Source organism: Delphinus delphis, chromosome 11 (genome assembly GCF_949987515.2).
Source record: "Delphinus delphis chromosome 11, mDelDel1.2, whole genome shotgun sequence".
Lineage (NCBI taxonomy): Eukaryota > Metazoa > Chordata > Mammalia > Artiodactyla > Delphinidae > Delphinus > Delphinus delphis.
In genome coordinates this window covers 96,658,177-96,685,474 of record NC_082693.1, presented here as the reverse complement: position 1 = coordinate 96,685,474, position 27,298 = coordinate 96,658,177, and the positions used below count along the sequence as shown (strand labels likewise).

Below are 27,298 nucleotides of genomic sequence, written 5' to 3'. Positions count from 1 at the left end.
GATTAATGAGTCCATTAAATTTAAACAGATTCTTTTTTTTTTTTCTTTTAAGACCAAAACAGAAGGTTGCAGATTCAGAACTAGCTTGTGAACAGGCTCATCAGTATCTTGTTACCAAAGCAAAAACCAGATGGTCAGACTTGTCTAAGGTAAGAAAATGATTATTTCCTTAAAAGGAAAGGGAATCGATTTCACTGTTCCAGGATCGTTGTGATGAGGGAGCTATTTTCCATCCAGTCGCTAAGATGGCAAAGCAACTTTGTATAGCAATTTAGGGACTCCTTTTCTTCGTAAAATACTTTTTCAAAATAAATTCTCACATTCGAGGTCAATTGATCTTTAGAAAAATAAGTAATTTTAAGAGTTACATGGACTGAAATTGCTGGCTTTATCTCAGGTTTGATATGAGTTAAAATTTTAAATGAAAAATGTAAGATGCTATCATTCTTGTTTTTACACAGTTATAAACATGCTTTTTAAAGAGGTATTTCTTCCTGTCTTGCTAAAATTATAGAAAGCATAGTTTGAAGGTGAATACCCTCCATGTGCAATTGTGTAAACTGTGATGATGGTGTCAAGATGGGAAACATACTCTTAACAATGGCAGCTGTACCTGCAGGACAGTAGATCTGAAATGCAAGCGTGGGTCATCCTGAGGGCTAGGATATGGGGTCACCACTTCTCAATGCAACAAGGACACAAAAACTTCATTTAAAAAAGTATTTGTATCCTGCATTACGGAAGTATTTTCACACTATTCTGAAGAATGTCTCCACTTTGTTTCATGTGGTCATTTTCTATCTCTGTCTGCTCTGTCTTGGCCTGTGCCCGATGAGAAGTCCAGATTTTAAGTCCTGTTAAGCACCCGGGCTGCCTCACAGCCTTGACTGTGCCAGCCCAGGCCGGCAAATCACACAGATCGAGGCCGGGCCAGTCTTCCAGAGCAGTCCTTTGGGTCGCACTGATCAAGGCCGGGCCGGCCTTCCAGAGTAGTCCTTTGGGTCGCACTGATCGAGGCCGGGCCAGCCTTCCAGAGCAGTCCTTTGGGTCGCACAGATCGAGGCCGGCCAGCCTTCCAGAGCAGTCCTTTGGGTCGCACAGATCGAGGCCGGGCCAGCCTTCCAGAGCAGTCCTTTGGGTCGCACAGATCGAGGCCGGCCAGCCTTCCAGAGCAGTCCTTTGGGTCGCACTGATCGAGGCCGGGCCAGCCTTCCAGAGCAGTCCTTTGGGTCGCACAGATCGAGGCCGGCCAGCCTTCCAGAGCAGTCCTTTGGGTCGCACAGATCGAGGCCGGCCAGCCTTCCAGAGCAGTCCTTCGGGTCGCACAGATCGAGGCCGGCCAGCCTTCCAGAGCAGTCCTTCGGGTCGCACAGATCGAGGCCGGCCAGCCTTCCAGAGCAGTCCTTCGGGTCGCACAGATCGACGCCGGCCAGCCTTCCAGAGCAGTCCTTCGGGTCGCGGAGTGCAGGGCAAGCTCTGGATTGCAAGCAGCGGTCACACAGGCCACAGCAGCGCCAGCCGGGGAGAGGGCAGAGCTGGCCACCTGACCGCCTTCCCGCGTGCCCGCCCCATCCCTGCTTCTCTCTGGCCTTCAAACTCCCTCAAACCTATTTAAGAAAAAGCCCCTTCTCCCCAGCGTGCCTCCCCTCTCAGCTGCCCTGCCCTCCTTCCCCTCGTGGGAGCAGCCCCGCCCTGTGGTCTGACTCCAGGGACTCCCGAGGGCCACGGCCAGGGCCCTTCGCAGCTTCATCCGACCCCGCTTTGACTTAGCACAGACTCACTGCGCAGCGGTTTGTGCGCCAGGTTCAGTGGTAACCAAGGCCTGTCTGCTCCTGCCTGGCGGAGCTCACGAACCAGGGGAGGTGACAGATTATTAACAAAGCAGATGGGCGCTGGAAGGAGCAGACCGCTGGGAGTGGCCAGAGGCTGTAGAGGCCTTTGTTTCTGCCTTGTTCAGTCCATCCTTCCTGAAACGCCTCCACCCCTGGCACCACGACACCCTGCAGGGCCCCCTCCCCTCCTGTCCCGGCCTCCTGGCTGGGTGATGTCCTCCCCGTCAGTGTGGACTCTCACTCCACCTCGATTCCATGGCCTCTCGTAGCCACCTTCATCCTTGATGTCGTGCGGGACCCCAAACTATGTGTGGAGGAGGCCTGGGGACCGCAGGGTGCTGTGCTGCTGAACCAGGAGCCTTGCGTCTACGGGGCAGAGACCTCCTCCAGCTCTTCTAGGACTGAGCCTGGCGGGGAGAGGACGCGCTTTGTCCAGAATCAAGCATCGTGCCACCTCACTGGCCCCCACAGGACTAAACGATCCTGCACATGTGGACATCTCTGCCACTCTCTCAGTTCATTTTAACTAAAGCACTGAAGGAATTAGTTCTGAATTCTAAACCGGCAGAAAGTATAATACCTAAATAAGATCAGCAGTATTCCCACCGGACCAACTGGAGATGAGACGGCTGTTCTCACTCGGTGCACCCATCCCAGCTCTTCCCTTCTGGGTCCCAGCATTTAGAGACGGTGAAGGTGACCAAGGTGTGGAGTCTCCCTTCTGCCGCATTTCTGTTGGGAATTTGCCAAACAGGACCTGCTAATATCCAAAACGATGTATTCTCCAGTAAAACCGTGTTTGAACTTGAACAAGGATTCAGCGTTTAGTCATCTAGTGACCTTCACACAGAGTCACGGGGCTCTCCGCTCCCCCGTGCGCTGCTGGGGACACCTCCAGCTGCATTCTCAAGTACACAGGAGTCGTCCCATTTGGGGGCAGCTTAGTATGCTCATTGCTATTTAGGTGTTTTTGGAAAATAAGTTCATTGGTTTCTTCAGCAAACCTTTTTTTTTTTTTTTTTTTTTTGCGGTACGCGGGCCTCTCACTGCCGTGGCCTCTCCCGTTGCAGAGCACGGGCTCCGGACGCGCAGGCTCAGCGGCCATGGCTCACGGGCCCAGCCGCTCCGCGGCATGTGGGATCCTCCCGGACCGGGGCACGAACCCGCGTCCCCGGCATCGGCAGGCGGACTCTCAACCACTGCGCCACCAGGGAAGCCCCAGGCCTAACTTTTTTAAGCTTAATTGTTTTTTAATTTGCGACGCTACAGTGGAATATACAAATAATATATATATGTAACTATGTGTATGTAATATGTATGTATATATGCACATTTAACATACATGTTTTATAATATATATGTATTATATGTATAATGTATATGTGTAGTTTAAATACACGGTGTAGTCACCGTGTATCCCAGATTGTACGCCACCATGTAACCACCATCCAGATGAAGGAATAGAATGTTAACAGTATCTTAGACCAGGGAGCTACACTTTTTCTGTGAAGGGCAAGACAGTAAATATTTCGACCTTGTGGGTCACAGGGCTCTGTTGGGACTCTCAGGCGTCTTACTTTCTTCCCCTCCAGTGGATGTGTAGCAGTAGCTCGTTGCTGTTTTAATTAGCATTTGTTGTTTACTAATGAAATTGGGCATTTTTTCATTTGTTTATTCATCAGTCAGTTTTCTTTATCTGCGAAGTGCCTGCTTGAGACTTTTTTACAGTTTTCACACCGGCTCGTCTGTCTTTCTTTCCTTGGTCAGTGGGAACGCTTACTTTGGTTTGGCCAGTAGATTTTTGTAAGTGGTAAGTGATGCAGATACCTTCTCTCAGTTTGTGTTCAGTCTTCACCCTTTAAAAAAAATTTTAATTTAATTTTTCTTCCAGTTTATTGAGATATAATTGACAAACAGCACCATACAAGTTTAAGGTGTATGGCGTAATGATTTGACTTACGTATATTGTGAAATGATTATCACAATAAGTTTAGAGAACATCTATCATCTCATATAAATATGAAATTAAAGAAATAGAAAAAAATGTTGTGTGTGATGAGAATTCTTAGGTTTTAGTCTCTTAACTTCCGTATATAACATACAGATGTGTTATATATTATATATATGTTATACATACAACTGTGTTCATTATATTCAGCTGTATTCATGATATTTATCATGTTGTACATTACATCCCTAGTACTTATTTATCTTAGAACCGGAAGTTTGTAGTACCTGTTGACCACCTTCATCCAATTCCCCCTCCCCGCACCCCTTGCTTTTGGTAATCACAAATCTGATCTCTTTTTCTATGAATTGTTTGTATGCTTGTTTCTTTGTTTTTAGAGTAGAATTGACCTAAAACGCTATGTTAGTTCCTGTTACACAACATAGTGATTTTTCTTCTGTTCATTTCAAAATGATCACCAGGATAAGTCTAGTTATGATGTGTCACCACAAAGATATTACTTAGTTATTGACTGTATTCCCCACACTGTAGCTCTCATACCTGTGACTCATTTATTTTGCAGCTGGAAGTTTGTACCGCTTAATCGCCCTCACCTATTTCTTTCCTCCTCCCAGCCCCCTCTTCTCTGGTAGCCACCTGTTTGTTCTGTGCATCTATAACTCTGTTCCTGTTTTGTTCTGTTTGTTCATTTGTATTTTTTAGATGCCACATTGAAGTGAAGCCACACAGTATCTGTCTTTCCCTGTCTGACTTCTTTCAAAAAAGTTTTAGACATTCCTGTGTAGAAGTCTTACAGTCATTTGTAAGATTTATTCCTCAAACTTTCTATTTTTGATGCTACTGTAAATGTTATTTTTTTAATTCAGTTTCCATGTCTGAGATATAAAAATGTGGATAATTTTATGTATTGATATAGAATCCAGATTTCTTGCCAAAGCCTCTTAGTGTAATAATTTACTTATGGATTCCTTGTATTCTTATATATACAGTCATGTCATTTGTGAATAAATGACAATTGTATTTCTCCCTGCCCTGTTTTTACACCTTTTAACAATTTTAACTTGCCTAACTACACTGGCGGGCACCTCCAGTACAATGATGAATAGAGGGCGATAGAGATATTCTTGCCTGGTTCCTGATCTTACAGGGAATGTTTCGTGGTTTCACCATTAGGTATGATGCTCGCAGAGGACTTGGGAGATGGACCCACTGTGTCTCCCTCACAGTGTATTAGAAGGAGGAGCGAATGAGCCATTGTTCGGAAACAATTTAAGACAGAGTGGAACGCCCTGTGCTACCTGCTCTTCTAGTCTGTGGTGACAAATCCCCAGATGCCTTTTGCACCCCTCGGGGATATTAAAATGGTACCATACCATCTTGTCACAACAACCAGAGTCTCACGTCCCTCATTTCCCCTCTGACAGACAGCCGGGCAGCCAACTTCGCTGCATCGTGGAGATGATGACCTCAGCAGTGTGGGCTGCGCCTCATTTCCCAGGCTCTGGTTGACTCTTATTTCTAACAGTGTTTGATCCCAAGTTGTTGGTCAGAGAAGAATCCAAGCCACACACCTGAGACCACTCATTACCCAGAAATAAGCCCCTCCTAGGTGTTAACACTTGTTCATGTTTTGCTCGATCACCTTCTTTAGAGGAATGGGGAGGGTATCTAGGACATAGATTAAAAGGTTTTTAAGCAGGAGGAATGGGAGAAAAATGTCTTAGCTTGTTCCAGATACTGACTATTGAAAAGCTTGTTTACTGTCTGAGCAATTATGCATGTTACTAAATGCTACCTTGGAATATTGTAGAATTTTATCGAAACCGACAATGAGGGCAACGGCATTCTTCGACGACGGGATGTAAAGAACGCGCTGTACGGCTTTGATATTCCCCTCACACCCAGAGAATGTGAGAAGCTTTGGATGAGGTGAGTGATGTCTGAAGACTGGCTTTTCATTCCGGATGGCCAAATTCAGCACTGGCTTTCGTCACTCCTCAGGGGTCAGGTGGGACCAGGAGTGGTTTTCCTGCGGTTGTATCTGTCCTGTTCCCCCGTAGAAAGAAGCCTTGGCCAACAGGCTGGCCTTCAGGAACATGGGGAGCCAGGTAAACACGTGTCACCAGTATTAAATACTAGACTTGAGAGTTTCGCATTTCCAAGGAACCGGGAGTTCAACCACATCCTTTTACTGTTTCAGAGAACCAAGTCCCTCCCCAAAGACTTAACTCTAATACAAGTAGCTCAGCAGACAGATCTGCAATGGGTAAAGGGAAAAGCGGTCTCTCCCCATCACCTAAAGATGGAAATCAATGTTGCACAACTGTTTTATAGATCAGGAATTTGCTGGAAGAAAATCACCAAAGTTTTGGTACCTTGGAGTGGTTTCCCAAGAGTGTCTTAAACTGAAACTTATGCCTAATGCTGACTACATGTTTCAAAATGTGCTTTAGGTTCAGCTGTTTTTGAACCAGGCCCCCAGTTACAACATTCCCTGTGTAGATGTTTAAGTTTCAAGGTGTACTAACAATGTGGTCCATTTCCAAGTTCCAGCTCTGTCTTTGAATTACTTCCTTCTTCATTACATGTTAGCTGCCACTTGCATCCCCGCAGGATCGTACCCCAGTATTGCATGTCCTCTCAGAGGCAAGCCCATGGAGCAGTCCGTGTAGTATTTCAGCTTTTCATCTGTTCAAAGGGGAAAGCTGCAATGTTGGCCGAGTTTAGAATTAGGCTGTTTTGTGTCTAATTCAGAAAAGCAACTTGAAGTTCTTACAGAATCCTTGGTTTCTTTTTTGTTTTGTTTTGTTTCGTTTTAGGTCAGTTCCAACTCAGAGACAATTTGGTCTCCCTGCCCGTTTTCTCTTTTGAGGGACTAGATGAGTGGGTCCATCTGAGTAATCAGAAGATGCGGTGCAGCGGCCAAATGCATGGAGCTCTCACCGTGTAGACCTGTGGGTGATGTGGAGGTGACTGTGTGGTCCTGATGCTCGGGGAGCCGTCAGGGGGCAGGAAGCATTCACCCTGATACCAGGGTGCAGGGTCGCCTGTTACAAATGCCAGAGGAGGGACATGTCGAGCAGAAAGGGAGACAGAAGTAGGGGTGCTGGGGGCCGTGGAAGAGCAGGAGGCTGTCATGGTGGGAGAGAAGCTGAAATTGTTCCAAAGGTCCAGATGGGGAAGGAGGGCTGCCTGACCCACGGGCCAGGAGGACGGGGGAGGCATTCTCCAAGCAGTGCCTGGGCTGCAGGCTGAGGAAGGAAAGGCGAGGCTGATCACCTGGCCGCAGTCCTCCCTTTCTGGCAGAGTATTAACGAGTCATTCGGAAACGACAAAATGTGATGTGGGTCAAGCCATGCTTTAGGAAGACTAGTCAGGAAGCCGTTCAGAAAAGGGGTTGGTGGGGTGTGGGCCTCGTGAGACTGTGGTCTCCATCAGGGAGGGACGGGGCGAGCTGCAAGAATGAGGGGTGTAGGAGTCAGGTGTCCCCATGAGGAAGGAGAGCACGCTTAGCCCTCTTCCCGATGGGGGACAGAGCAAGGTTCCATGTTCATGGGAGGGAGACACTCACTGTTGCTTTTGGCTAAAGTTTCTTTATACACGTATTAACATGATTAAATACACAAATATCTACCCTGTGCTGAAAACTGTTTGAGATGAGAATTTCATCTACTTTTGTTTAGCCGGCTGTTTGCCGTGGATGGTGAGTGGTTGAGAGCTCTGCAGCCAGACATGCCTCCACCCCTCATAGCTGTGTGGCCCCTGTCAAGTTACTTAACTTCTCTGTGCCTCACTCTGCCCTGCTGAGTTAGCTCAAGTGGTGTATGGATCAAGGTAGGCTGGCTTTGGTAACAAACAAGGCCAGCATCCCAGGGGCTTGCCCCAGAATGATGTCAAAATGTAGTGTGGGTATTGGGGAGCTGTGTTCACAGTCATTCAGGGACCAGGAGTCCCACCACCCCTGGATCTTATGTGTCTGCCAGCAGAGAAGGGAACAGAGCACAGAGGACCCTCTGGTCAGCTTTGTAAGGACCAGGCCTGGAAACATGGCCGTCACTTTGCCCAAATTCTTTTGGCCAGAATCCCTCGATGGCTGCACCCCTGCACGGGAGGCTGGGGGTAGAAGTCTGCAGGGGGATTACGCTGCTACAGAGGCCGGGAGGCTGCTGCGCCCGGGCAGGAAGAGCAAGCGGGGGAGGTTACACAGAGATAAGGGAGCTGCTCCCCACCAGCGACTGGGGAGGCGGTATTATTTGGAGACCAGGAAATTGCCTCCACTCCTGATGCTGTCTCGGAATTTGCGGGAACCTCGACTGCTGTGCTGAGCCGGAGCTACGGAGCCATGACAGCAGGTCCCCGGGAACAGCCTGGCCCTGCCCTCTTCCCACCTCCAGGGGCACAGCTCCCTGGGCGCAGCCGGGGGGCAGCTGGGAAGTTGTGCAAAGGGCAAGCGCGGGGTCGAGAGCCACCAGATGAACGTCCAGCCAAAGGGCAAAGGGTGTGTCACATTCCAGGGCTGCGGGGTCACCTGGGTGGCCAGGCAGAAGGGGAGGCTGCACATCAGCTGAACCACATCATGAAGGGCAGGACAAGGTGGGGACCCCATCCTGAAGGCCAGGTGTTTAGTGGGGCCACATCGTGAAGGGCAGGGCGAGGTAGGGACCCCATCCTGAAGGCCAAGTGTTTAGTGGGGAAAGAGGGAGGCAGGCCCACGTTCCAGAAAGATCACTCTGGCCACGGGGAGGAGGATGAATTGCTAGAGACGGGGTGGGAGGCACAGAGGTGAATTCAGGGCTGTCTTCCCTGGGTGGTGCCTGGAGGATTGGGACAGAAGTGACAGGTGTGAGAGAGATTTAGGAAGTGAACCCGCAGCTGATGGGCTATGCTCTGAGGGGGCCTGCACCCTGACCCATGGCGCCTGGACTGAGCTGTGTGACCTTGGGCCAGTGGCTCACCTTCTCTGAGCTTCAGTAATCTCTCCAGTGGGATGGCAATGGGGACCAAATGATATAAAGAGGGTACCTGGCGTAGATAAGCATAAAAATTAGTAGCAAAAAGATCATATAGATTTGTAATTATTTTCTGATTACAATATTAATGCACACTCATTTTAGAAGACTCAGAAAATCCAGAGAAGCATAAAGGAAAAGAAAAGACAACAGCAAGAAAGCAGCCGTACCCCACTCAGCAGAGAGGATAGACTTGGTGGTGTGGTTTTTTTCATCCATTTTCTAGGCGTTTCCATGATCTCGGTTAGCCGTCCTCACCCTCATTCCACCTCCTGGCCTGCTCCTCTCAGTGGCTCAGCGTTTGCTGACCCTGACTCACCCTGGTCCACTCCCTCCAAGTCCCCGCCTGCCTTACGAAGCAGGAGGGCTAGGCGGCAAGGTGGTGGCCCGCGCCAGGCTGCGCAGGCACCAGGAGCCTCCTGCAGTCGCCCGTACAGGGGGAGAGGCATTCTCCCACCCGGCGGGAGTGACAGGGACCCCCGGCAAGGCAGGGAGCAGCTGGGGCCAACGTGACACTCTGCCAGCTCCCGGGGTCTGCTAGTGAGACGAGGAAAGCCCCCGCCAAAACTGGGTAGCTGGAAGTGAGTAGGAAAATAACGTTCAGCTCTTTCGAAAACACAGAATTAGAAAATATGGAGAATATAGACAAGAAATTGTCGGCATCCATTGTTCACTCGACATTTACGAAGCACCTGTGAAGCGCACGCTTTCAGAGCTCCGGGTTAGCCTTGCAGGTCTCGTTTACGCTGGAAGTAAATTAGTGCATTAACTCCCACATCTCAGTGACCTGGCACATGCGTGCTTAGTTCTTATTCACACGAAGTCTAGCATGTCTAGCGGCTCTTCTGGACGGTTCTCTTCCAAGTGGTGACTCGGGATCTGGCTTCCAGTTGTGGCCTCATCCCTCAGCAGGGTCCCCTGGGACCTGCAGAGCACAGGACCGCACACGGGCTTCGGCGGGCTTCGGCCCAGAAGGACACACTTCTGCCCACAGCCCGTGGCCCCAGCTAACTGCACAGGGGCGGACAGAGTGGGGAGCACGTGCATGTTAAGCGAGCCTGGCTCACTGAGGGTTAAAGGTACACAACCGTCAAGGCTGAAGGAGGCCGCTGGGAAAGGAAACCTGGTAACTGAAGCCAGGCAGGATCTTTCAGCACAAGATTTCAGGAGCAATGCGCTTGGTTTTGGAGAGACTGCAGAGAATAAATTACAAGATGAAAGTGCATCCATCCATCTATTCATTCATCGGAGCAATCATTGAGCAGGATTTTCTTGAAACTTTCTAAGTTGCAAGCCCTGTGCTATATTCTGGGGCTCCAGAGATGAAGGAAGCCTCCACCCTCAGGTTGCTCGCGACTCGGCCGGGAAGACAGCAGCTGCGTGCCAGGAGGGAGAGGCTGGGCAGCCCGGGCTGGGGGTGTTCAGAGAGAGACCCCCAGGAGGTGCGATGCCTGAGTTGAGTCTTAAGAAACAGTCATTAGCCAGAGGTGGGGAAAGGGGGTCCTAGTGAGCAGAGAGGCCCAGAGCCGGGGGAGTGGGAGGTCCCTGGGATGGAAGAGGAAGGATGCCGCTTCCATCAGAAGAGGCTGAGACCCAGAGCCTGCCGGGCACAGGGCACCCCAGGACCAGGGCACAGAGCCCTGGGGGACACGCCCTTCGGGGGCGCTCAGTGTCCTGAGCCCCTTCTGTAGCCTCATTTCGTTGGGTAGAACTCTGCTATTTTAGATCTAAAACCAACTTTGCTGAAAAACTATGAAGCCAGTGTATTATAAAAATGCACAGATGAGTCAGGTAGGACAGCAGCCGCCTGGGAAACTTGCGTATAGATGCCGGTCGTGTGCAACCAGCCGATCACGCAGACCTGGCAGAATGTTCGGGAGATAATTAATGCCCAACTCACGCACATTTCTTGTTTGGGTAGGTAATTGTATGTTAGTATTCCAATATAAAAGGCAAAGACTATTAAAAAGTTCCCGTGTCATGTGCATCGGCCCATGGGAAGACATATGACTGTCGGTTAACGTGAAGCTGGGTCATCTCTGTTGCCTCAACCAACGCAGTGTTTAGAGAGAACCTACCCTGTGCCTTGCTGGTGGAACACCTGGACCAGGAGAGCCTCTGGGTGGGAAAGGATTTGAAAAGGTTGAAGGAACAGTTCAGAAAAGAGAGGATCGAATGGGACGTGACGGTCGGGGATGAGTTAGAAGAGCTGCACGTGGAGGGACTAGATGGACAGGCCCTTAGCTCCGCATAAAGGACGCCTTCGTGACTAACGTCGTCTAGAACTCCACTGGGCAGTTCCTGAAGGAGCGGGTTTCCCATCTCTGGCGTGGCTTCATCCAAGGCCAGACCGCCGCTTATTGGGGAGCGTAAGGGCGGGATTGTGGCCCTGGATGGGGATGGAGCCCATGGTGTCTCATCTGTGGCTCCACCAGGACTGGCTGAATGTGCCTTTGGGCACTGCCCCCTTGGGCAGCTGGACATTGTGTGCTCTGAAGGGCAGCTCTCTGAGCCATCGGACCACCCTCACAGATGGTCCCCGAGAGAATCCCTCTATCCAAGCTGCGTAAGGGCCACGTCTCCCTCTGCTGCAGGCCTGGGTCGTCAGTAGGGCTTGCACCAGACCCTCTAAATCTGGGGTCTGGGGTCAATGGTGCTGGAAGATTCTTCTGTCATTTATGTAAGAATCAAGTGCTAAACTGAGCATGAAAGGGTAAGACTTTCACAGCACAGCAATCGATGTGAACATATTCAGATCATGTGTACAACCAAATTGCTGTGTGTACAATAGATGGGCAGAGTAATCTGATTATGTCATAAATTAGTGGCCATTGCCGTATGCAAATGCGAGTTTTTATGGGTCCTCTGTTTATGCGCACATTTTTCTTGGCACATCTGTTGCCGAACCCTTTTAAAATTCAACCTTTACAGGCAAGTTGATTTTTTTTAATGTGACACAAAGGATTATATGATGAAGGGTGAGGTTATGTAAGCTGAATTAACTCTCTTATTATTCACATTCATAACAATATTTTAGTTGCAGTTGTGCAATCTGGTCTTCTGTTCCTTGGAGATGTGAATAGAATGTTTATGATCTTTATTAATGAAGTAATTAAGAAGTGTCTCTCCATTCAGTTCAAGTGTCACGATTGAGAATTTGTTGTTGGGAATCTCGTGAGCGTTGCCCGCGGGGATGGCAGGCCTTCCTTAGGGACACGTGCCCTTCACGTTCATTGCTCAGCAGCCAGGTATCGATAAGGAAGTTTTGCGAGGCATGTTGCTGGGAACTGTGGGTTCGCCCATCAGGATAAACGAGGCATGGTCTCTCCTCGAGAAACCCACCGTCAAGCAGGGAGGGAAGACCTGGACTGAAGCGGGGGAAGCAGAGGTGGGATGTGGTTGAGCCTTTGGGTGGCGAATGGCAGCGGCAAACACCAGGCCCTGGTCCCAGCCTCCACCCGCGCTCACCCCGCTCCCCGGTCCTCACCACAGGCTACAGGGATCCAGGGGAGGCAGAGACACAGTGCTTTTGCCTCAGGACGAGAGAGAGGTCCCAGAAGAGGCGCCCTGCTGTCCAGGCCTTGCTTGTCAGGCGGGTGGTCTGTGCACGTTCGCTCAGGAGCCCCCTGTAGGGGTGGGGAGCCCCCTTGGGGAGCTTTCTTCTAGGGGTGTCTTTATAGAGTTGCATCACAGCAGCACTCTGGTGGCATCAGGCTGGTCACAGGCCTGATGCAGCTCAGGGAAAGACCCACGGCCCTGGGATCGCCCTAGGAGCTCAAGAAATGGCAACTCTCCCCTTCCCAGGTGCACTGATGGAGAACTAGACTCTCCTTCCTGCAGCTGTCCCGTCACCAGCAGTAGGAGAAGCCACTTGCTAGAGGCACTGGCCCTTTGTGCTGCCTGGCACATAAAGCCACTACAAGCCTCGGGCTTCCTCTGGTGGGTGGGTCACTTTGTTTTGTTTTAGAAGGAAAATTCACTGAATAAAGGTAGAATGGTACTTTTGGGGGTTGCAGGCACTAAGGCCGTACTAATAACAGACGCCTGGAAAGGTCTGGGAGGGCTTCCCAAACCCTTAGTAACAACGACGCCACTGGGGGCATGATTCCAGCCAGCAGGTCTCAGAGTGCCCTCCCCCTCCGTGCTGCAGGCCAGGCGAGGAAACCGAGCCCGGGCGGGTGGCGGGACCTGGCCGGCGACTCGAGGCCGGTGAGCTGGCGGCTCAGACATCGCTGCCCTCCCTGCCCCTCCGTCGCAGGAGGGGACTCTCCTCACCTTCTAGGACGGAGTCCCTGATGAAAGCAGGCCTGGATGCTGGGAGGCAGGCGGAGGTGAGACGCAAGGCCCAGGGGGGCCGCAGGGGGAGGGGTGGGCAGGGGGGCCTCGGGAACTTCTCACCCCTCGTCCTCCACCCAGCACCCCAGCCCTTGAGGACAGGAAAGTCGGGTAAATAAATCCGTTCTCCTCATCGTTACTCAGTTGGGAGGGTCGCAGGGGACCCAGTGCTGGGACGGCGGCCAGCGTGTGGTCCTGCAGCATCTGGCCGGCGGCGGAGAGCAGAGGGGGCCCTGCTTCACACAGGAGAGCCCAGGGCGCCTGGCTCCGTCCCACAGGCACCGACAGCAGCCGGATGCAGCGTGAAGCCCCAGACATTGTGCAAATACCGCCTCAGCCCTCGGAACGCTGAGTCCATCTGGGAAAAGCACCGCCGGAAATGCCATTTTTATCGGTTAGAGGAGGACCGAGATCTTTCCGTGAAAATGAATGCTTCTTTTCTTTAAAGAAAATTGGCAATTTGCCTTAAAAATTTTTATTGAAGTAATTCTATTCTATTTGAATGATGTTGGGAGATAAAAACCCTCCATTATGCCTTTTTTAAAATGAATTACAATTTAGAAAAATCCCAATAATAGAAAATGACATAAAAGGTACATAACATAATTCTTATCTTGTTTTCCTTACTAGTCTCTCTCATTGGTTGTGTGTAATTGGCATCTCTTCAAAGAGGAAATGGGGAATTGGAATCAAGTGGCATTCATTTATTTGAGTTTTAAGATTGAATATGCTTTTTTTTTTTTTTTTTTTTTTGCGGTACGCGGGCCTGTCACCGCCATGGCCTCTCTCGTTGCGGAGCACAGGCTCCGGACGCGCAGGCTTAGCGGCCATGGCTCACGGGCCCAGCCGCTCCGCGGCACGTGGGATCTTCCCGGACCGGGGCACGAACCCGCGTCCCCTGCATCGGCAGGTGGACTCCCAACCACTGCACCACGAGGGAAGCCCCTGAATATGCTTTTTGACGGATTTTCTTCTGAACCTTAGCATAGTTCCTCTTACATGTAGGTGCTCAATAAAAGACCGTTGAATTAAGGAAGGGTTGGTTTTAATTTTCCGTGGTCACAGTCGGATTTCTAGCAGAATGACAGAGGATGAATCCGGTTGCTCTCTTGGGGTGGTCCAAGATCACCTTGTGTGAGGTGACCTTCCTGTTGATTGATGAGCCTGTGGATCGCCTGAGGGTCTTGTTACGAGCAGGTCCAGCTCAGGTCTGGGGTGAGGCTCAGGATCCTGCGTTCCTGACCCCCGGGGAGGCCGGTGCTGCAGGCCTGCAGAGTACACGGGGTGTGAGGAGCCAGGCAGACGGAGTGCAGACGGTGTTAAAGCCCTGAGCACCTCGCACTGGTGAGAGTTTTGTTTGTTTGTCTTTAAAGGTACGACACCGAGGGAAGAGGGCACATTACTTACCAAGAAGTTTTACAGAAATTGGGGGTTAACTATTCAGCGGCTATTCATCAGCCCTACGCAGAGGATTATTTCAACTTCATGTGTCATTTCACGAAGCCACAGCAGGTGCAAGAAGAGATGAAGGAGCAGAGCACGGAGTGGGCCGTGCCGGCCGGGTGAGTCTGTGAGCACACGGCCCGGGGGCCGGCGTCCGTTCCTCGTTGACCCTTGCAGCACTGTTTGTTCTGAAGTGGTACCTCCCGGTGCTGGCAAAGCTGCCGTGAAATTGTAATACTGGTTCACTGCTGTAGATTCTAGAAATCGGCGCTAAGTCACAAAGCTACAAAGGAGTTAAAGAGCTATAAGCCTACGCCACCCTACCCAGTCACACTCTCAGGTCACCCTTGAGAACTGAACCTTTGAGGTGTTTACTAACCTAAGCCCCTGGCCGCTCCTCTGGACAAGTAGATGCAGGTTCCACGAGGACATGCCTGTCTCTACCCGGTTCAGAGCAGTGCTTGACGCCTAGTAGGCACCCAGTGCGTATTTGTCCAGCGAATGAATGAAGGAACAGACACATTCTTTAACTCAGCAGTTCAACTTTGGAGACTTTATCCCAAAGAAATAATGTGGAAGAGGCCAGCAGTTTAGCAGGTGGAAGGTATGACTTGCAGTGTGTTTTCAACAGCAGCAGCAAAAGGACACCTGTCGGCTTCCCTGGTGGCGCAGTGGTTGAGGGTCCGCCTGTCAATGCAGGGGACACGGGTTCGTGCCCCGGTCCTGGAGGATCCCTCATGCCGCGGAGCGACTGGGCCCGTGGGCCGTGGCCGCTGGGCCTGCGCGTCCGGAGACTGTGCTCTGCGGTGGGAGGGGCCCCAGCAGTGAGAGGCCCGCATACCGCAAAAAAAAAAAAATCAATCCCAGATGAGGGCCTGGCTTACAGAGCGTGGCCCCAAGGAATATGAGGTGGTGTATGCCAGTGTCAGCCATCGCCTCGGACACTGTGGGAATGTCTGTGATAGAAGGCTAATGGGCAATGAAGTTTTAAACAGTCTGTATAGGGACTTCCCTGCCGGTCCAGTGGTTAGGACTCCACGCTTCCACTGCAGGTGGCTCGGATTCGATCCCTGGTTGGGGAACTAAGATCCCGAGTGTCCCGTGGTGTAGCCAAAATAAATAAATAAGCAGTCTGTATACCATGATTGGAGCTACACCAAATGTACGTGCCTGTCCACAAGATGCTGTACAGAAGGTATCGTGTTGTACTTGGATGGTGGGACTGCGCGTGATTCTTTCAAAGTTTAAAAGTAGTCACTAATGAAACTAGTCACTAATGCCATATTTTAAAATTCTAAAACAATGGATCAAGAACATGTGGTACGTACATATACAATGGAATATTATTTGGCCATAAAAAAGAATGAAATATTGCCATTTGCGATAACACAGCTGGACCTTGAGGGCATTATGCCAAGTGAAATAAGTCAGACAAAGAAAGACAAAAACCATATGATCTCACTTACATGTGGAATCTTTAAAAAAAAAAACAAAAACCCAAGCTCATAGATACAGAAAACAGATTGGCAGTTGCCAGAGGTGAGGGTAGCGTGGGATGCCGAAGTGGGTCAAAAAGCACAACTTCCATTAGGATAGAAATAGGTCCTGGGGGTGTGATGCACAGCAAGGTGACTATCGTTAGGAATACTGTACTGCGTATTTGAAAGGCGCTAAGAAGGTAAATCTTAAAAGTTCTCATCCTACGGATGGTGATGGACGGTGACTATACATCCTACAGTGTATACAGATATCAAATCATTATGTTGTGTACCTGAAACTAATATGTTATATGTCAATTATGCCTCAAAAAAAAAAGGAACATAGGAGAAAATGTTGCTGCATTTGATGTGACCCTAAAGGGATGGGACAGACTTTCTCAATCAGTCTCGGTCCTGGGTGGCCGCCCACCAGCACTCCCCAGGCCTGGGACCCTGCTCCCTGCTCCAGAGGCTTACCTCCCTGGCACTCTCATCTGTGTGTCTGTCCATCTCCTGTCTGTCACTTCACCTCTCTGTCCCCATCATCTCTGAATGAGTGAATGAGCTGTTACTAATGAATCCCCAGAGGAAAGAAGCACTCCAAGGACACAGGGACGAAATGCAATGGCTGAATGGGGTTTAAGAGAAGGGCAGTTTGAACACACCCCTGAATTATGTCTAAGTTACTGAGTTATAAAGCCCGAAGGCAGAGAATGGAGTTGGTGAAATTTCAAGTAAAAATATGCGCAAGATTGGTATAAATATCAAATATGCCATAAAAGTAACGAAAATGTGGAATTTATCTTTCCCAGACAGGGCTGGCCTCATTACCCACACATGTCTTCCCTTCCCTCTCTCCTGCCACTTATGAGTAACGAGGCTCTGGGAGGGATCTCACATCCTCAGCATCGTCCGCATGGTCTTTCTCTTCTTGTTTCTGTTTATTGTGCGATCGTGGATCTGTAGCTGGGAGAACTACGTGCCACTGGACGAAGCGTTTCAGATCATCCAGCTCCGAAAACTGATTCACACTCACCCGGTCCCTTCCCACCATCACGCTCTCTTACCAAAGAAATCAAGCCCAATGCGTAAAAATTCATGACCGGCTTCTGTTTCCTCAAAGATGTCAGATGGCGAAATTGTCAAGTCACTTTGCCCTTCAGGATGGCCCACTTTTCAATTTTGGTGTCAGTGGGTCTTCCAGCTAACCCATCAGATGCAGTGTTTCCAGGACTTTTAACCTCCTCATTTATACTGAAGCTTTGATAAGATTAAGAAACAGGAGTCGTGTTCATTCAAGTGACTGAAATTTTATGTTTGCCTCTTAAATCTAAGAGGTTTAATTTTGTTTGAAATGTCCTGAATACATTTTAAAAATTCAGAAGAATCCTTTTCTAAACCCCTATTTATTTTCCAGAGTCAGACCAGCAATAGTGAACTAGCCGCAGAAGCTCAGCCGGCTGTTCTCAAATGCAAATTACGAGACACAGGAGCGAACCCAGCCGGGCTGCACAGGGTTCTCTCCAGCGTGCCGGCCGGGCTGTGTGTGAGGGGCTCTGCGGCCGTCCACCGGCCGTGCCACCGCCCTCTTCGGGCTTCCGTCTCGTTGTCCAGACCAAGGACCAGACACTGTGTGGACTGACACGGGTTCTGCCTGGCAGCGTGGCGTGATCAGAGCTCCGAATCCTCACTTATTCTGAGCACATATTTACCCTGCAAGGGAAATAATTACTGCCTGGAAACCAGTCCAAGAAATACTGAACGCCTCAATTTTCTAAAAATATGTATCTCAAAAAAAGTTTTGATTTTTTTTATACCTTCATTTACTTTCATTTTGAAGGATTAAGTGGAATATAATAGTTGTGATCACGAGTAATCATGTTGTAGGATGGGACGGAATTCAAAGTACACCTGTGAGGGAATCCAGGGTGTTGCTGCCCTTGGGATACATTCCCCGGACAGTTACTGCAGCTCATTTGTATCAGCTTCTCGAAGACTCACACCAGCCAGCTCGGACCCGGAGGCCAGCAGGGGAGGGAGACGGTGACCCACGTAGCTTCAGGGTCCAAGCCTCCCTCTCCCCACAAGTGGTCCCTCAGCTTCCCCTCTTCTGATTTCCGACTTCTCTGTTGCCATGGATGATTTCTTCCAGGCACTCAAGGAACAGTTTGTGGACATGTATCCACAAATACACATCGGAGGTGGTAGACGATTACCAGCAAAGAGTTCGTGTTTGGAGTTTCTGGCATATCCTCTTCCCTAAGTAGGAACCTCATAGCCGAGCTCAAGTCAGACGGACACAGTGCTCAGTGTGGTAGGACGAGCTTCCTGGGGCCTGGATGAGCGAGTTTATGGAATATAATCCGCCCCCTGTAGGTCAGGTGTAAGACCGTTTATTCCTAAAAATGTCCACACTTTTTTATTCCCTTATCAATAATTTTTTTTAAGTCTGGGAAGAATTTTCCTGAAAGACTGAATCAGAAACTTGAACACATTCCTAAGAAAATCAGCCCTCGAACACGATCAGGAGTTACAGTCGGACGCTGTCTCTGTCCCAGCAGGGGAGAGCTGGCTGAGCCCGGACGCCGCACAGGCCGGCACTGTCTTCTTCCTATAAAACGGGGATGATAATTACCCTCCTCCCTTGTAGGGCTGTTGAGAAAAATAAATGGGAGAAGGTACATGAAGACAGCACAGCTTCTGGTTTCCCAACTCAGACACGCAAATTATGGGCTGTGCTTCTTAAGAACAAAGGACCTGCTCCTGCATTCCTGCCTCAGGGCCTTGGCGCTGGCTGTCCCTGGGCCCAGAGAGGTCTTCCAGGGGTAAATCCCCACTGGGTCCTTGACCTCCCTGCCATCTCTGCTCAAGTGTCACCTTCCCCAGTGAGGTCCCCCTGCACCCCCTACTGGGAATTGCAGCGGCCCCTACCGTGGGCATTCTCAGCCCCGCTTGTGGGTGCTCAGCTAACCCCTGACCCGCTGTGCAGGGCACTGTTGTCTCCTGTTTATCGTTGGCCTTGCCCCAGGGAGAATGAAACTTCTTCTAGGGAGGCCCCTCTCATTCGCTAGGTGTATCCTGACACCTAGAGCAGTACCTGGCACGTGATAGGTGCTCAGCGAGTCTGCAGCAAGAGGACGGAGGTGTGTGTCCCGTGTCTGTAATATCACTGTATTTTTAAATGTTTGGCTCCATTTTTAAAGTACCCATTCTAGTAAAAAGACAAGGTTGTAATTTCTCTAACATAGTTTTGCTAATGATAATAATAATAAAATGGTAATGATAAAAATGCCTATTATTTTTTTCCAGAATACCTTTCAATGTAAATGTTACATCAAGGATGCAAAGCATCTTCAAAATTCGTTGTCAGATGAAGCACAAATCATCACATTAGAATGATCATGGAACTCTTGCTTTAAAGAAATTACTTGTTTTCCCGGTTTTAGTGTGTGACTCAAATGCATTCTCTTTCAGGGATAAGCTTAAGGACCACTATCAAGATATCAGCAAAGGGGCTTCTCTGGTGGCGCAGTGGTTGGGAGTCCGCCTGCTGATGCAGGGGACGCGGGTTCGTGCCCTGGTCTGGGAGGATCCCACATGCCGCGGAGCGGCTGGGCCTGTGAGCCATGACCGCTGGACCTGCGCGTCCGGAGCCTGTGCTCCACGGCGGGAGAGGCCACGGCAGTAAGAGACCCGCGTACCGCAAAAAAAAAAAAAAAAAAAAAAAGATATCAGCAAAGCACTCACCAAACTAGATAAATCCAAAAATGGCTACATATCCTTATGCAAGATGCAGAAGTTGCTGCAGGAGTGCAGCTGCTCTCTGAAGGCAGAGGAGCTGGCCGATCGTCTAACCAGGTTTTCTATGATGAGGCAATATGTTTCTTACAGCACTGAAAATCAGGGTGTCGCATTGCTTTCGTGAATTTCTTCTTTTCCCGTCCACTCAAACAGCCTTTTGGCATCGAAATAACCTCCATGCCACCAAACACTCAGTCTCTATCTGTGTACAGAAGTAGAACTGTAATGTTGTACTCATAAAACTTATATAGTACTATAAACCAATGTGACCTCCATTTAAAAAAAAAAAAAAAAGAGAATGAATCTTCAAATACTCCTCTGGCTGGGCTACGTTCTAATGGGTTTGAGTCAACTCAAAGCAAAAAGAAAGCGACTTGACAAATCCATAACTTTTCCTGGTGCGTCTCAGCAGCGTTAACATCCTTTTCTAACATTATTTTCATTTCACCCACGTTATTCATGCACTTGGGCAGGAGTCAAGTCGTCCTGCAAGGCTTATTAAAAACAGCAGCCCCCTGCCCTGCCATCTTCCCCATCTCCTGCCCAGAGTCAATAACTTCCAATGCTTTAATTCATATCTTTTGGTACTTAACTCAGTACTTCTAAGTGACAAACTTATCCAGCTACTTCTTGATTTTTCACTTCTAGGCAGTGTCTATCAACTTCCTACCAGGAAGATGCAGATTTAACTCTTTTTCACCCATCACATAACCACCAACCACCTCACCCCGCAGCCTCCACCACCCCGTGGAGACACACGCAAACTTACCCCGTTGTCCCCCCATATTGCTGTGTCGCAGTTTGGTGTAGTTCAATATTCAGGCTTTCTATTACTGTGACGAGCTGATCACTTTTCTTTTCCCGTAGAACATGCTGTTTGCCCTGGAGTTAATAATAATTTTTTCTGTTTGCTCAGTTTCCATGTAGTTCTTATCACTAATTAAACCCCCAACTCACCCCAGCTTGTGAAGTCTCTTTCCAGTATGTTCAGACACCTCAGCTGATCTGTCAGCTTCGTCTTCTTGGACGTCCCTTTTCATGTTCTTCAACTCTCAGAAATTTTCTTGATTTACTTCATTAAAGAGTTCCTCTCCTGTTTGTTTCTTTCTGAGCCTCCTGTTGTTACTGATTAGTGAGCCACCCAGAGTGTCTCCTTATATTTTAAACCTTCCCTGTCCTCCATCTCTTTTTCTTCTTGCTCCACCTTCTGGGAGACCTCCTCAGTTTTAGTTCGCAACCCTTCTTTTGAGATTTTTGTCTCTGCTAATCATACTTATCATATTTTAAATTGCCAGAACTTGTTTTTATTCTCAGAATATTCCTTTTCTATAGCGTCCTGTTCTTGTTTCATGGATATACTAGTTCATGTCTCTGGCGATATTAAGAATAGATTTTTTTAAAGTTTTCTTCACTTGAGAAGTCTCTCCTCAGTGTTGCTTTTTTCTGCTCTCTTCCATGTTAGACATTTTCCTCAAAAATATGCTTCTATTAAGAATGAGCTACTAAGAGATAGATTAAAAGTTCTGCACAGATGGGGAGAGCTAGTCAACTTCAGTTTGAACCGCTTTGGCAGGGTAATCTGGCAGGTAGTTTCCTTGGAAGACTCCCAATGTCAGAATCTTTAAAACTTTTCTTTTGGGCTGGTCAGATTTCCCAGGGATTAGGGTTGCCGGATAAGACATAGAGTGCCCATTTAAATTTGAATTCCAGATAAACAATTTTTTTTTAGTGTAAGTGTGTGCCATGCGATATTTGGTACATATTTATACTAAAAATTATTTTTGTTTATCTGAAATTCTAATTTAATTGAGTATCCTTCTAGGCTTCTGTTTGTTTCTTTGTTTTTCTAAACCTGGCAACCCAACCAGAGAAGACTTGTTGGTCTCCTGCTGCCAGCACTCTGGGAGCTGACTGGGAACAGAAGGCTGGAAGTTTCAACAGTCAGCATGATAAACCGAATAATGCCCCCAAAGATATTTAAGTCCTAATTCCTGGAACCTGTGAACGTCACCTTATATGGAAAGAGACTTTATGGATGTGATTAAGTTAAGGAACTTGAGAAGGGGAGGTGATCCTGGGTTATATGGGTGGGCCCAGTGTGATCACAAGTGTCCTTATAAGAGGGAGTCAGGGAGAGATTTCACCCGGAAGTGACCACAGAGAGAGAGATTGGAGCGATGTGGCCACAAGCCAAGGATCGCCAGCGGCCACCGGAAGCTGGAAGAGGCAAAGAACAGATTATCCCCTAGAGCCTCTCGGGGGAGCACAGCCCAGCTGACACCGTGATTTCTGCCCAGTGAAGCTGATTTCCAACTTCTGGTGTCCAGAACAGTAAGAGAATAGATGTGTGCTGTTTAAAGTCACCCACTTCGTGGCATTGTGTTATAGAGTCACAGGAAACTAAGAGTCAGTCTAAAAGCTTTCACTTAACTCCCCTCTTTTCATTAAGAACCCTCCCTGTTTTGAACTGTGACAAACACTTACCATCTGCAGAGAACACCCCTCCAGGTCCTCCACTGTGTGTGGTGGGCGGGTGGGGGCCAGGCACCCAGCCTGGGGAGTCTGAGGAGGGGCACGGGGTCGAATTGCGTCCCACACAGGCTTTTAGCCAATCCTTCTCTTTTAACCTCACTTTCATTCCTACGTCTAGGTGTACCTGGAGCCCACTTCTGGAGGCTCTGAGGGTTTGCAGGGTGTATCGGATACCCTTCCGTGTTCCTTCTGTTGGTTCCAGGAGATTTCTTGAATCTGACGCGTCTGTTCTCCCTCATCCATCAAATTCCCAGCAGCTGTTGTCTTCTTCCACTTTCCCTCCATCCTTCGTGTTTTCTGCTGGTGTTCTGCAAACTCCAGCCAGCATCAGAAACTCGGCTTGCTGGGCCCCTCCCTCGGGCTCTTTGACTTAGCAGCCCTGGGAATCTGCATTTCCAACGAGGCCCTGGGTGATGCTGATGCTGCTGGACTAGAGCATCCCAAGAACCACTGTCTGACACCTTTTAAAAACGCCTTCTTCTGTCACTTTAGAAGGAACGGAGCTAGTTATGTGCGTTCAAGCCACTTTAACTGCAAGTCCTATCCTCTTATAATTTTAAACCCAAATAACTCAGAGTTGATTGGTCCTCCTCGGACTGCTTTTGTATGCAGTTTCTGACTTGCAGTGTCCCTTAGCTGTGCTGGCTGGAAGTTCTATGACTAAGTGCATGGGTCTTATGTTCCTCTCTTTGTGAGGTGAGGATACTAGCACCCCTCCCCTCCCTTTAAAAAATGTTAGCAGTTGCTCTAGGGTTTGCAGTGCACATGAACAACTAGCCTAAGTCCACTGTCAAATAACACATTACTACTTCACGGGAGGTGCAGGTGCCTTATTACAAACTAAGTGTTCCTGAATCCTCTCTCCTGTCCCCGTAACATTGCTCTTACTCATGTCACTTTTCCATTTGCTGTAGTCACCCAATACATTGTTGTTACTTTGAACAATGATCTATTAGATCAACTAAGAATAAGAAGAATAAAAGATATTATTTTACCTTCATTTATTCCTTCTCTTATGCTCTTTCTTCCTTTAGGTAGATCCACGTTTCTGACCCGTCTGATTTTCCTTCTCTCCGAAGAATGTGTTCTAGCATGTTTTGAGGGGCAGGGTGGCTGTGGTGATGAATTCCCTCGGTGATTGTTTGTCGGAGAAGGTATTTATTTCTCCTTCACTTTTGAAGGGTAATTTCACTGGTTATAGAATTCTAGGTTGGTGGTTTTTTCCTTTCCACACTCTAACTATTTCAGTCCACTCTCTTCTTGCTTGCATGATGTCTGATGAGAAGCCCCATGGAATTCTTATCTTTTTTCCTCTGTAGATGCTTTCCCCCCTCTCTGGCTTCTTTCAAGATTTTCTCTTTGTCTTTGGTTTTCAGCAGTTTGAGTATGATATAAGTGGGTGTAGTTTTTGGTATTTTTCTGCGTGGTGTTCTCTGAGCTTCCTGGAAATGTGCCTTGTGTCTATTATTAATTTTGGAAAATTCTCGGCCGTTATTACGTCCAATGTTTTTTTCTGATTCTTTCTTTTTCTCCTTCTGGTATTCCAATTATGAGTATGTTCCACTTTTGAAACTGTCCCACAGTTCTTGGATGTTCTGCTCTGGGGTTTTTTTTTTCCACTCTTTTTTTCTCTTTGCATTTCAATTCAGGAATTTTCTTATTGACATACTTCAAGCTCACTGATTTTTTCCTCAACCATGTCCAGTCTACTGATGAGCCCATTAAAATGCATTCTTCATTTCTGTTACGCTGTTTTTCATTTCCAGGATTTCCTTTGACTCCTAAGAAGGAATATCCACCCCTGCTTACATTAGCCATTTGTTGTATGTGTTGTCCACTTTGCCATTGGACTCCTTTACAATTTAATCATAGTTGGTCATTTTAAAATCCCTGTCTGATAATTCCAAACTACATCATGTCTGAGACTGGTTCCCATGCTTGCTTTGCTGTCTCTTCAGACTGTGTTTCTTCTTGCCTTTTAGCATGCCTTGCAGCTGTATTGTTGTTGAAAGCCAGACATGACACACTGGGTAATAGGAACTGAGGTAAGCAAGCATTTCACGTGAGGTTGTATGTTAATTCGGGCAGGAGGTGGGCTGTGTTTAGTGCTGCTGTAGCTGTCAGTGCCAAGGGCTTGGATTTCCTAGAGTGTCCTTGTTTTTGTCCCTCCTGTTTCCTTAGGCTTCCCTAGGAACTCCTCCTTAAATAGAGTCTGTGTTTGCAGCTCTTCCTTTGTAACCCACTGTTGTTATGCTGGAGCTGGCTTGATGTGGTGGTAAGGTATGAGGGAGGGGAAAGATTCTGTACTCTTATGATGAAATCTCAGTCTTGCAGTGGGCTTGAGTCCCTGGGCTGCAACCTTCAGAGATGTTTCTTAGCTTTTTTTCCTCCCTCAGATGAGACAGGAAGTCTAGAGTGTGCTGGAGTTGGCTCTCTGCCTTTCCCCCAGATGGGCTAAGGCTCTGGTAAATTCTTTTCCCTTGCAAAATTATTATGCCAAAGCCTCTGGGCATACTTTCTAAGGATTATTATTCCCCTTCCCCGGCCAGAGCCAAGAGGAGACCATCTTCAGATTTCCACTGTGATAACCTAGTGGGGTTCTTGACGGTAAAGCCCATGAACGTAGGGGGTCCCTAAGACTGGGCCCCCAGGGGTTTCTCAGCCTCATACTAGTCCACACACAGCCTCCACCATTGCTCAAGTTACCACTTAATTGTTCCTACCAGCTCCAAAGGCCTTTGCTCCAGGAAGAGCAGATCTTGGCTGTAATTCTCTGTGTTCACCCATCTCTCCAGATTTTGGGGTGACGTTTTGCCCTGTGACCTCAATTTTCTGATGGGACCAAGAAAAACCATTGGTTTTCAGTTTGTTCAGCTTCTTTCTTATTGTGAAGATGAAAGGGACACTTCCAAGTGTCAGAGCTCCCCCCCTTCCTATCACTTTCCCTCTCCATGTCCCATCTTTTGTCAGCTACAGTTTTTCTTTGGAAGAGCTAGTTAAATTTAACTTCTAAATGTCCTACAGCCACAACCAGGTCCTCTCTGCTTGGTTCATTGCTTGATTATAAAACTCAAAAACCATTAAACGGCATTTCATAATTATGACTATGTACATATTCATAATTCATAATATTCAGTGTCCGGGTAATGAATGAAAATTAGCTTGCTTCTCAGTGGCACTATCCCTGGGCCTCTGTCTCCACCTTTTTGTAGGCAAACCTGGGGGTACCCATGCATCTTTTCTAAGCCATTTGGGGTAAGGCGGTTCTTCACTGTAAGCTGCTTCCAAGGACATAGAGAGTAGGGTGATCTCTTTAACCATTGCTGTTTTCTGAACACGGGGCTCGGGTGAAGTTCAACATCATCAACCTTCAGCTTTCCCCGGAATTCTGCACCACTTTCTGTTCTCTCCATTTTTCTCCTGCTGTCCTCCATCCTAGAGCCTCGCTCCCCACTCGCCCATTCCAGGTCTGTCACCCAAGAGTGTCCTGGGCTGTCCCCACTATTCTCCAGGGCTGGATCCCCTGTTTCTTATATCCCACATCTTTTTATTTATTAATTTACATTCTTATTTTGCTGGAGTACTTCCTGGAGTAATTTCCTAAGAAAGTGGGGGAACAGGAAATAAATTTTCTCAGTTCTTTGTCTGAAACTATTTTTTATTTTCCTTCACACACAGTGTGAGCTCGCCTGAACGTAGACTCCTAGGGAGAAAATCATTTTCCCATAAAGCTTTGAAGGACAGTACTCCATTGTCTGTGTGTGTGTATGTGTATGTGTGAGTGTGTGCAAGTGTATGAGTGTGTATGTGAGTGTGTTGTGTGTGTGTGAATGTGTGTATAGGGGAAAGAGGACCGTTTCATCCTCAAATGCCTGTATGTTCTTTTCTTCCTTAAACATGGTCTCCTCTCACTAAATCTGTTTCCAGCTGAACAAGAATTCAAATGCATTCAGTGAATACACCATGGAAAAATAGCACCAGATAAATAATTAACTAAATGATTACAAGAGAGTCTTGTTAAAACGTAGTTAGGCTCGATACTTTTATAAGCAACGACACAAGGGCTGTGGAATTTCTGTAGTCCACCTGTCAGTGGGGTGATCAACTTTTTTACGAATCAAAACCTTAATAAGGATCCGTCGCTTAGCCGCTTGTTTCTTCTCAAAGACCTCTTGATGATAAACATCTCTGTTATTTGTAATTATATGTAGATTGTTCTTTCCTAGATCCAAAATAGACTTTTCTAAATAATACTGAGATTAGCATATGCATTTGATTTTATTACTAAATTTTAATACCAAGTTGGCAATTTATCCTGCTGATGAAATAGAGCTGATTATCCTTTTCCTCCGTGTCTCCGTCGTGTAAGCCAGCAACACGGGGCCTGTGGATGGCAGCTCTGCAGCTGTGGGCTGGAGAAGCACAACCCTTGGCTTGTTCTCTCTAGGAGCAGATACCCGAGTCGCTGGAAACTTTCCTCTCCGGCTTCCCGACGTTCCAAGCTGTTCTTTGACACCCGCTCCATCCTGATGAAAGAAAGTTCAGGGGTCAAGGTGCCAGCAATCCTCAGGGAATCTAAGCTACAGAGATGTGAACTTTGAATGCAATTAAGCTTTATTTTGAGTTATTTTACATGGTTCATAAATATGCTCTATATTCTCACGAAACGTGGATTTGCTCTCGCGATGTATTCTTGTAGAAGATAAAGGTATTTTCTTCTGTGTCGGAGTGCTCTTTTTCTGCGTGGATGTCCTTGTTGAGACACAGAGACACACACCCAGATGGAATTTCTAACTGAGAAAATACTAAACGATGTAGGTTTTGTAAAAATATGTTTTGAGTGCTTTCAGCTTGACAGCATGATTTCAACCATTCTTGAAAAAGGATTTAGCATCTATT

The 27,298-nt window shown here is 48.0% G+C and overlaps 1 protein-coding gene across 1 annotated transcript in view; it reads left to right on the top strand.

Moving 5' to 3' along the window:
- EFCAB6 (EF-hand calcium binding domain 6) overlaps positions 1-27,298 on the top strand; it is a 199,177-nt gene that overhangs the window by 129,174 nt on the left and 42,705 nt on the right. The window contains 5 exon segments of the mRNA XM_060026001.1: positions 53-149; positions 5,612-5,730; positions 14,519-14,707; positions 19,541-19,572; positions 19,795-19,924. Of these exon segments, the coding sequence (XP_059881984.1) occupies positions 53-149; positions 5,612-5,730; positions 14,519-14,707; positions 19,541-19,572; positions 19,795-19,924 (567 nt within the window).